The sequence below is a fragment of the Squalius cephalus genome, assembly GCF_949319135.1.
Source record: "Squalius cephalus genome assembly, chromosome: 11".
Classification (NCBI taxonomy): domain Eukaryota; kingdom Metazoa; phylum Chordata; class Actinopteri; order Cypriniformes; family Leuciscidae; genus Squalius; species Squalius cephalus.
Genome location: NC_137132.1, coordinates 19169727 through 19181740, shown reverse-complemented (window position 1 = coordinate 19181740; position 12014 = coordinate 19169727). Strand labels below are relative to the sequence as shown.

At 35.0% G+C, this 12014-nt stretch overlaps 2 protein-coding genes across 2 annotated transcripts in view; one reads left to right on the top strand and one right to left on the bottom strand.

Annotated features, from left to right (window-relative positions):
- clip3 (CAP-GLY domain containing linker protein 3) overlaps positions 1 to 12014 on the bottom strand; it is a 769717-nt gene that overhangs the window by 520045 nt on the left and 237658 nt on the right. The gene's annotated exons all lie outside the window — the stretch shown is intronic.
- Positions 1353 to 11846, top strand: rilp (Rab interacting lysosomal protein). Its single transcript, XM_079886033.1, has 8 exons — positions 1353 to 2083; positions 3276 to 3399; positions 4629 to 4750; positions 5407 to 5601; positions 6968 to 7128; positions 7221 to 7343; positions 7421 to 7510; positions 9569 to 11846. The coding sequence occupies exons 1-8, from the start codon at positions 1730 to 1732 to the stop codon at positions 9693 to 9695; spliced, it is 1296 nt and encodes a 431-aa protein (XP_079742159.1). The 5' UTR covers positions 1353 to 1729; the 3' UTR covers positions 9696 to 11846.

Here is a 12014-nt window from a genome sequence, read left to right as displayed (position 1 = left end):
GTACTAGTACTTATTTTTTAGATACTAGTACCTATTACTAGATACTAGTATGTATTCAATAAATACTAGTACTAAGTCATTAGATACTAGTACCTATTAAATAGATACTAGTACCTATTAAATAGATACTAGTACTTATTCATTAGCTACTAGTACTTATTCAATAGATACTAGTACTTATTCATTAGATACTAGTACTTATTCATTAGATACTAGTACCTATTAATTAGATACTAGTATTTATAAATTAGCTACTAGTACTTATTCAATAGATACTAGTACCTATTTATTAGATACTAGTATTTATTCCTAATGTTACTAGTAAGATTTTTTATTTTACTAGTAAGATTTTTAATTGAACTCTCCAGTGGCCGTTCTGACTAGTCATAACATAAGACGAGTAAAAAAGCAGTTTTGACTAGTAAAATAAAAAATCTTACTAGTAACATTCGGAATAAATACTAGTATCTAATAAATAGGTACTAGTATATATTGAATAAGTACTAGTAGCTAATTTATAAGTACTAGTATCTAATTAATAGGTACTAGTATCTAATAAATAAGTACTAGTATCTATTGAATAAGTACTAGTATCTAATGAATAAGTACTAGTATCTATTTAATAGGTACTAGTATCTATTTAATAGGTACTAGTATCTAATGACTTAGTACTAGTATTTATTGAATACATACTAGTATCTAGTAATAGGTACTAGTATCTAAAAAATAAGAACTAGTACCTAATAAATAACTACTAGTATCTAATATATATGTACTAGTCACAATTGGAATACATACTAGTCAGAACTGAATAGTTGATATCTGAATGACAGATCCCCATAGAAGTCAATGGCATTTTTTTTTATTTGTTACTAGTAACAAAAGAATAGTTACTAGTCACTATTGGAATAAGTACTAGCATCTAATGAATAAGTACTAGTATCTATTTAATAGGTACTAGTATCTAATGAATAAGTACTAGTATCTAATAATAAGTACTAGTAACTAATGAATAAGTACTAGTATCTAATAAATAGGTACTAGTATCTAATGAATAAGTACTAGTATCTAATAAATAGGTACTAGTATCTAATGAATAAGTACTAGTATCTAATGAATAAGTACTAGTATCTATTGAATAAGTACTAGTACCTAAAGAATAAGCACTAGTATCTAAAGAATAGGCACTAGTATCTAAAGAATAGGCACTAGTAGCTAATGAATAAGTACTAGTATTTAATGGAAAAGATACTAGTATCTAAAAAATAAGTACTAGTAGCATGAAAATAGAGACTAGTCGGTTGAAATGATTAAATGTTAAAACGGCTTGCCATACTCGGGTTGCATTGGTCAGAGGAGGAGGGAACAACCATGGCAAACAAGAACTGTGGGCAGTCATAGATGTTCCTCCGTTAAACCACGTTTTATTAAAGAACACTATGCAAACATGCACGGGCAACATTCATCTACAAGCTGTGCCGTGGGCGTTGCTCTTCAAGTTATGACATGCAAGTCTTTACAGTGCATAGACAAGTCGATTTTATAACTCAGCCGTGTTTATTAGAGCGTATCAACAAAGGATGTAGTTACAAAACAAACTGGAGCGAAAATGCATGCATGTTTAAAAGTGAAACAAAAAAAAAGCTGAATCACAACTGGACATGTTGAGATCGGACTGACAGGAGTTTCGATTGTCGCTGTTTGAGTTCAAGTTCATCTGAAGTGCGTTATGGAGACTTGCGTGATAGCCGTCGAGGAAAACCAAAACGATATCGTCAAGATACATTCGTGTTTTGCGAGGACGTTTTCATCAATGACAGTGGACGATGTGTATGAAATCGCTAAAGTGGTGGGGTCCGAATTGGAGAAGCTCATCGACAGCTATGGGAAGTCGAGTGTGGAGGGTCTGGTGTCTCACATAGTGAAAGTGTTGGAGCTCTTGGAGAGTTTCGCGGCGAGAAATCAATCTCAGAAATGTAAGGAAGATGACCTATTGAAGGCCTTTGAAACGTTACAGTTACAGCAGCAGAAGAAACGACATGTGAAGGAATGCGATGAGAGCAGCAACAGCTTAGAGAGTCGGGTAAGAACACGACAACATGGTCGACATGTCAACACTGTTACTGTAGCACTACTACTTCTTTTCAAATGTCTATGCGGTTGTCTTATGGATAACTGTGTTTTAATGTAATGGACAGAGCTGGTGTGTTGCACTTGAGGATGACGCCTTATACAGCTGGACTTTTGATTCGTATCGATCGTGATTCGTGACACGTTGATCGATTTTAGGAAATGCCAATAGGGGACACTTCCGGTCTACCCTTCCCCTCAGTAAAATGTAATTTTGAGAACATCATGTACCATCCATTAGTAGTGGTGATTTTATATGTTCTGTAATATGCTGTAATATGTTCATTCAAATTATTTGTTCAGTGATGCAGGTTAAATAATTATACTAGTTGGCAATCAGTTATTAAATCTTCAAAAAGAAATGTTGTTTCTATCCTTAATATCATTTTATGTTGTTTCTATGTTTAGAGAGATATTTAACTTCTCTTAACTCTCATTTTCTGTGTGCAAAGTTTAAGACTGAAAGCTGTTTATCTTATTTAAGAGAAGAGTTATTAATAAATAAAATCATTCGTTAATATAATAAACCGGTCAAACATCTCTCAACTAATAAGATGAATGGCTGTGCTGCTTATATAAGTATATGGGCCTGTCCTGCATTGTTAATACTTGAGTGGTTTACAAGCCACTGGCTGCATCTGAAATCATACTTCCCTACTTTGTAGTAGGCGAAAAACAGTATGTGACAAAAGTATGTCCAAATTCACACAATACTCATAAAAGAGTTGGCAAAAAGTACCCGGATGACCTGCTACTTCCTGCGAGATTCTGAAGTGTGCATATGATGGACACTTTACCATCCCATGAGACCACAGGAGAGGATTTGTGAATGGCAGTGAAGTGAAGTAATAACTGACGCTGGTAGGTCACATGATAATGAAAGCATGGCAAATGTAGCATGTTAATACTACACACATTCATACTATATAGAACATACCTTTTTTAGCGGCCATGAAGTATTTACTTATTCAAAATAAGTACCTACTCAAGAGAGTATGCAATTTCGGACTCAGCCACTGTGTTCTCAAAGTGTTAGGCTTTTGAATTGAAACCAATCTCAGGGTGACACCTGGTAGTCTCACACTCTCACTTCATGTGTTTGTGGTTTGAAAGGATTTTTGCAATGACTCGATTGTTTTCATCAGGACTGGCATCAGAAAGAGAAGAAATTGAAGGAGAACGTTGAAGTGTTACAGTCGCAGGTGCGTCAGCTCAAGGAAGAGAACCAGGAGCTTCTGACCCATTTACAATGCACACACTCCAAAGAAGGTAAAATGACCTGGGACGCACAACATTTAAATGAAGACATGAGTTTGTTCATTTATACCAAAATGAATGGAATATCAGTGTAATTGTCATTTGTAGTGTATTAGTAAATGAACTACACCTTCTGGAATGGAAACCATCATGAAATGTTTTTAGTTCAGATGGTCTTAATTGTTTTATGTATTGGAATGATGATCAGTCTTACTAAAGTCACAGAAGTAACTTCTGTATTTTATTCTGTATTGTGATGTACATGCTGACTGTAATGGGAAAAGAAAACGTAATGCTTGGTTCTATACATCAATGTTTTATTGGATTTTGAGATGCGGGCATTGCACTCAAAAGTAGAGGCAGATGAATACAAGCTTGTAGCCTGGTTAAAACCAGACCATTCTCAGTAGTAACTGAGTCTGAATTTGCCGGAAGTTGTTTGGGTTTTCCCAGGCTAACAAGCTTGCAGTCGATTGTAAGAAAGGCGCAGGTTTTTATCTGACTAAATGATTGGAGAAGTCACTGAAAGATCCAGTTATGACATTTTGGTGACACATTTTATTGATTTATTTTACATTTAAACATCTACATGGATAAATCCATCACAGTCAGATCTATGACATGCATTTAGAAAATTGGGTGAATTATCTTTAATAAAATACAAAAACTAATTTGACAATGACAAATGTTTCAAAATATTTAATTTGTAATTTTTCAAGGAAGGTATTATCCAGAGTCTTAAATGTTTTTTTTTAATTATTACAGGCTCATTGTATTTCCTTGTAGCACCAATTTAACTTGATTTTTTATTGTTGTGTACAGTATATAAACTAAAGTCCAAAATGTAATTGCTTGTCATGAGATCTTTAAAAGGAGGTGTTTTTTCTATCCTGATTTCAGAGAGGAATACAACTTCTTTGAGCAATTGAGCTCTCATATTCTGTGTGCAAAGTTTCAGACTGAATAAAGCGGTTTATCTTATTTGAGGGAGGAGTTTTTCTCCTTCATTTATTACTGTTAGGTCAGCAGTCAGGAATGTTGTTGTCAGATTCCAAGAGCTGTTAACATTTGCTTTTAATTTGTATGGCAAATACATTTATTTAGTCAAACTCCTGAAATTCAGGAAACTGTGACATTTATTTCTGTATTTATTTAGGGACAGTATTTTCAAATTTCTTATTTTACAACATTATCTGCATCTGTGTGCATGCAGTATTTTAAAATCTGATCTTTTTCTCTAGACCGTGCACAGCGTCAGGAACGAGAGGTGATGCTCAAGCTGAAGGAAGTGGTGGATAAGCAGCGTGATGAGTTGAGAGCGAAAGTTCAGGAGATATCCAGCATGTCCAAGGAGGTGGAAGCGGTATGTGTCTGATACAACTGCGCTGATATAACCTGGGTTGCCCAAATCAATCATCAGGGGCACCAGGTTTTGAACCACGAACCTTTGGGTTACAAGGGGCTATTATTATACTCCAAAATGTTGCTTTCTTGCACTTAAAATTAAAGCAAACATCCGCCCCAACTTAAGGAGTGTTTTTCTTTCCAAAAATCCTTTTGATATTTCTTTTCACTGTCCCTGTAGAAATGAATTCTGGGAACCAGGTTTTTCACCCACTGTAAAACAGACTGTTATCTTTTCATCAGAACTAGTTTAGTTTTTGCAACATCAAGGTTTCTTTTGTTGAATTGAAAACACAGTGCCAACATTGTGTCACTCGCAGAGCACCTGTGACAAAATAAAAAAAAGTGTCATGTCACCAGTCGTGGCCGACAAGTAGTTATTCGTGAATTGCATCAGAGGCGTATACCTGTGGTTTGGAGCTGAGGTTAAAAGTTTCCCTTTTTATGTTTTATGTTTGCCTTGCCTTTGTTATAAAACTGATCAGACCAGTTCCACATAGTAGACAATTGCATTGAAAATTAACTGCAAATTCATAGCTTCATTTTTACTTTTACATTTTCAACATTGTTTTATAAATCAGTTTGAGTGATCAGAAGTGCGTGTTTGTTGTTCAGCTCCAGGAGCAGCAGGAACGGCTAATGAAGATAAACGCGGAGCTCAGACACAAGCAGAACATCATACAGACTCAGCTGAAGAGCGCAGTGGAGAGGAAGGCCGACATGGAGGCCGACCTGTGCGAGAAACAGAAAGAGATAGAGCGCCTGAACTCACAGCTAGAAAGAGCCAGCGTGAATACTGCTGCTGAAACGGTTAGTCAAGTTTATATTACTTAGATTCTTACTAACAAATTAGCTATCCTGTATCGGGTTTATATGTGGGATTGTGGGTATTCATTTTGTATTTCCTAAAAGCATAATGAGACGGAAGCTTCTACGTTCCTCTTGGGGGGTTTAGGTATTGCCATGTATTACCGCAGGCGCAGGGCCTAAATTCCACTTTAGTTGGTTGGATGTGACATATATAGGTCATGTTTGCCCTCGCAGGAGTGTAACGGACATGTTTGTGCACAACTCCCCCTTCAGCTTACAAACATTTCAGGATGCTTGATTAAATTCTGACATTAAAACTTTGTCAGTTTCACTTTGGTTTTATCTCAATCAACAGAGATCATTTAAATTCAGAAATAAATAAAAGCTTTTAGTAATGAACAAAAACGGCAAAGGAATAAGTTGATACACTGAACTAGATCTGTAGCACTTTAATTATTTTATATTAATTTATTAATATAAAATTTATTTAATTTAATTTAATTTAATATTTAATTTATTTATTTATTTTATTACTTTTAAAACTGATCGTTTAAACAACTTAATTTTAAATGAATAACATTTTTATTAATTTATCTTAATAACAGACTAACAGATGATTTAAATTCAGAAATCAAATAGCTTTTAGTAATGAACAAAAACTGAAAAATAAAAATTATTTTATATGTAATATATAAGTAATATATATTAAGGCCTATATATATTTTTTATATTTTATATAATATAATTGTTATATTTTATATAATATAAATAAGTATAAATTATTCAGAAAATAACTTTTCTATTTATTATTTTACATTTAAGTATTATAAATCTTCTGTTATATTAATATTTATATTAAACTGTTTTTGTTTTATTCAATATTTTCAGTTTCAAAATTGATCTTAATATAAATTTAGTTCTAATTTAAATTGAGTTAATTTATCTTAATAACAATAACAGAGATTATTTACATTTAGAAATCAAATAAGCTTTTAGTAATTAACAAAAAAATAATATTGATTATATTATGAAAAATTATAAATATAAATGATTTAGAAAGGAACTGATTGTATTTATTTTACATTTAAATATTATTAAATTAACTTTTTTTGTTTTATTTTCAAACTTAATTTAAATTGAATTCTGAGTGTTTATGAACTCACTTAAACCTTTTATTTAGGCACCACTGTGTACCACACTTTTTGTTATTAGTTTAGTGATTAGTTATAGGAATGTGCAATATGTGTCCCGCAAACACTGTAAAAGTGTTATCAAACTGTCTTTTTAAAAATGGAATCAACTGTGCTTGAGACATTTATGGTATTTGACTCACATACTCCTATAATTCCACCTTTGCCTCCTTTAGAGCAGTTCAGCCATTGACCTCACAGATAAGATGATCATTGACTTGAAAGATCCAAATCGGCCTTGTTTTACCAAGATGGAAGTACGGGAAATGCTTTTTGAGAGGAACGAGTTGAAGGCCAATCTCTTTCTGGTGAAAGAGGAGCTTGCATATTACCAAAGGTGAGACAAATGCATTTGTGACGCATTCTAACCTTTATATCAGCACAACATCCTTTCTCAATATATACACACATTTCTTTGTCTTTCCTTAGGGAAATCCTGAACGATGAGAGATGCCCAGGGTTTTTACTCGATGCCGTGCGCTCTGCCATAAAGAAACAGAGGACCGTCATAAAGTCGAAAATGCTCGGCATACCTGTTAGCGAATGTAGCACGTGAGTACACGCCACAAACATACTGGAAGTATACAGTGATTTAATGTTATGTTTAACCATGTTTCACTCTCATATAGAGATGAGACAGATGGCCCTTTGTTTGAGAGGAGTGGAAATGAAGACACTGACACTGACAACAGACCCCAGGACTCACGCATTAGAAACATGTGAGTGCTGCATTCATGCTAAAACAAGACAGACCTATAGCAATAACTGATTTCAGTCGAATAATCTACTTAAATTCTTCTAACCTACTTCACTAAACATGGGTTTCAGTAGAATTGGGTTATGGGATAAGCCACTAGTCTTGGGTACAATAAATACATTGAGTGTGAAAGGTTTAGTTTGTTTTTGTTTCACGCACACAAATGCTTCTGACATGCTTCTATGAGGTAAAAGATCTGCACTTGTTATGGTTGCTGTTGACATGCCCTCAATGTTGTTCTGTAGTATAACAGTTGAGTTTTTATGCAGTATTTTTTGTAATGTATTTGGTGCTGCTAGTTGTGCAAACATTACAAACCTTTAAGAAGTAAATCTAACTGATTTTATCCTTGTAAATTACTTTAAGTTGTGTAATTTAATGCAGTATGAATGATTCTGTAATAAATAATATTTTGGGCCAAATTTAATTTGTTACCAAGGTTAATTTAGATGTTACCGGGTTTTTTATTTTATTTTTTTTACTTTGTTTACATTTCTTACCACATTCTAGGTTACGTGACAGACATTTGTTTTTACATTTACTTTTTTGGTTTACATTTTTTAGGTTAGATGACAGACATTTTTACATTGTAGCCTGTGGGGCAGGTTGGGCTTGTTAAACTTTCCCTTTAAATGTATGTTGGTTAAAAGCATGCGACTTCAAGTATTGTGCAACTGACAATATACTCATTGAGAAGCTCATGTATTACACATTTTTAAAGGCACACTATGCAAGATCTGTACCTTAAAGCTGCCGTCGGCAACATTTTTTTTATCATATTCAGTGAAATCGACACTATAATCCGACAGAACAACATAAATAAGGTGGTTTTAGAAAAAAACCCGAGCTTCTAACTCCACCTGGAGCGTGTTATTTGTATTGCAAAAATCCACCGCTCCCGGATCATCGGGTCCAATCAGCGCAGGGGGGTGTGAGATCTGACTGTCAATCACAGGTCGTGCACACGCCACAGATCCCCTCTCCCTCGCGCAGACGCGCACGTTACAATATCATATGCACACGACACGCCTGAAGTTCGCCTGAAGATTGTACGAAGCGTGATGGCAGAGAGAAAATCTACTAACAAGCTTCCAATTCCTCGGTTATTGCTATCTATGGGTAGATTAGCCAGGGCAGCCTACCTCCGAGTCCATGGTGTTGATCGATGCTGAAGAGACGGACGCGTTCACAGAAAATCAGGTACACACGCACTGACGATGGGCGGGTGCTCGTTGGTAGTGGGGGAGGGGCATGAGAGTTGTAAACATTCAAAATTTTGGCTAAGTCGACCCAATCTGCCAGACTTGCCGACTGCAGCTTTAATATAACAGCTTCGAAATCATTTCGATGGTAAACGAACTCGTAGTAGGGTGAATCATCCTGATAGCAAAGCGGGGGGGGACGCCGCTGGCAGAACCAGCAATGCAGGTTTGAGAGGTGGAACCCCGCCAAATCTCGCGAGAATCACGACTTGCTTTACGGCACGACGTCACATACATCAACAACATATGAAGCAGCCTCTGTGGAAGACACTAGCACACATGTCAGATGTGAATCATGGCAGAGTCGACGAACAAAGCGCAGTCAGAAGAGTGCAGAGACGGCTCTTCATGAGTGGTATTTACGACAGTAACGTCAAATACAAGTACTCCACAGCGACTCTAGGGGGCGCTGTTCGAGAAAAACGGAAACCGCATAGTGTGCCTTTTAAATAAGATTCTTAGTCTTTGAATCTGCTCTCTTCTCTGAATATTGTATGTAGTAATTTGTGTGATACACGCACACAATTTGCTCCATAATATACTGTATATTCTGGCTCTTAGCAGCATTCATTCTATATGTTCTTGGGAAAACTCTAAGCTGATCTTAGAGATCTCTTAATCACATTTCTCTCTTCAGCTTAGTAACCTTAGTAACTGAGCGTGCCAACTAGCTACTAAAAATAGTACTGAAATCCCCCTTTGTCATTCTCCTATCAGTGATTTAAAGCTCTCTTATCTCCTCTGACTCAAACCTTTAGATTTGGTTTCCTGACGCGGTCCAGTCTTACTAGGAGCTCCGGTGCCCAGTCCTCTGACCTTCCGACATCCAGCTCCACATGGGAAATCATCGATCCAGATGAGCAGGGAGTCGAGGGAGAGACATAAACCCTCAGCTCCTCTTGAGAACCACCCCATCTGTCACTCATCCTTACCTTGGTTTGAAGAGAGAAGTTCAAAATATGTTCTTGATCTCATTTAGGTTTCAAACGAAGGAACGGACTGAAGATTGTATTGAGAGAACTATTTCTCTATGTATTTGGTTATACAGACATGGTATTTTTATGGTTTTTGCTCAAGCCTAAGCAGTAATTTTTACTCATAGTATAAAAATGAGTCAGCACTTGGCTTTTGTTAAATTAGCTGATAGCTAGAGTTGAGCCTGATGGTCACTCAAGAGAAGACCTGAAGATGAGTTTAGACTGTCAGTCCCATATTTTGTTGTTTGTTTACACTTATGTTCGAAAGTTTGGCGTCTGTAAAATTTCAAGAGCACCAAGGCTGCATTTATTTGATCAAAAATACAGTACAAACAGTAATGTGAAATATTATTACAACTGTTTTCCATTTTAATATATCTTAAAATGTAATTTATTCCATTGATGGAATTTTTAGCATCATTACTCCAGTCTTCAGTGTCACATGATCCTTCAGAAATCATTCTAATATGCTGATTTGCTGCTCAAGAAACATTACTTATTAATATCAATGTTGAAAACATTTGTGCTTCTTAATAATTTTGTGGAAACCATTATATTTTTCATCTTTTAGAAAAGTATTAATTTCTTTAAAAAAAAAAAAAGAATCTTACTGACCCTAAACTTTTCAATGACAGTGTATATATAGTTAAAGGTGAAGTGTATAATTTTTTTTTCACTTTCTCCTATTACAGTTTAATATGCTTATACAACTGTAAGTAAGACATTTGATTGCTTTTCCAATGAGTGTAAACAATGGTATTGTGGCACTTTCAAAATATTGCTATTTCAAGGCCCACTTCTAGCTCAACCAATGGCATGTGTTTGGGGCGGGGCTACATATAATTAAGCTGTTTAGCGGGAAATTGACTTGGAAGGGATTTTAGAGGCTTTGGAAACAATAATTATTCCTGCAGTTTCATTTGGTGGTGCATAAATGACTGCAGACTGGTGCACTTAAAAACATGGGAGTAATCTGCAGTGTTTTGATAATCATAATACACCTGGCATTATATTTTCGATGTCTGGATGGAAGCTAGAGAGAATTATAGCAGCTATTTTTATAGAGAGTATATTTAATATGGATTTTAACCAAAGATACTGACATTGTATTACAATCACTATCAGAGATAATCACACTGACCCTTTTATGTCAATAGGGGGCATTAGAGTATTTTGTATTCAATTAAGTTTTTTTTTTTTTTTTTTTTTTGGGGGGGGATAAAACATTAGCTGTCCTTAAAAATTATCCATTTTCTACAAGGATATCTATAAGGATTTTCAGCATGTTTTTAAATAGAAACATTTGAATATTTGCATCTAAAAAAATTTTTTAATGTCAAGTAATGCCAGTTCTGTGGAGATCCTGGTGTTAAAAAAAGCGATGCTTAAAAGTTGAATTAATTTCAATTCCCTCATAATTTCCTCAGCCTCATGTCATTCCAAACCTGTTTGACTCTTCTGCAGAACACAAAAATTACATAAATATTAAGACATATTTTGAAGAATGTTCAAACCAAACCGTTTTGGTTACCATTGACTTCCATTGTACGGACAAAAAAAAAAACACTGGATATCTCTAAAAACATCTTTTGTGTTCCACAGAAGTCAGTCAGTCATAAAAGTTTGAAACAATGTGGGGGTGAGTAAAAGATGACAAAATGTTCATTTTTGGGTGAACTATTTCTTTAATGAGTTGGCACCTCTTCAGCCATTCAACTGATCAGATATGGTGTGTGACACATCCCTGGTTGAAATAAGCAGCAAAAATGTGGATGTGATTCAAATATACTTTGTATGCGTCTTAAGGTGTTCCCTGATTGAGAGGAAGTCTGTGTTTCCTCAGGAGGAAATTAGAGATAATGGGTGCCCATGTGTTTTAAAGGTCCTTAGCTGAATTCTGTATTCCTTAGCTCTCTGTGACTCATCTGTTTATCTTTGGACCTTTGGAAATAAAAGTTAATGAGTCCTATACTGACCTTTTACTGTTTTATTTTTTGCAAACATGTTTGTTACTAAAAAGTGCTATAAAGCTAAATAAAATCTTTATGGGTTATTGTGATGTTTGTGTGTGTGATTTTTGACCTGAAGAGATCATTGTATTCTGAACAAAAGTCCATTTATAGTCAGTAATTTTTTTTTTTTTTTTTACATATTAAAGTAATTGGTAAAGATGAGAAAATGTTGGCAGGCAGACTGACCATTAAAAATATCCAACTCCTCCCCGAAA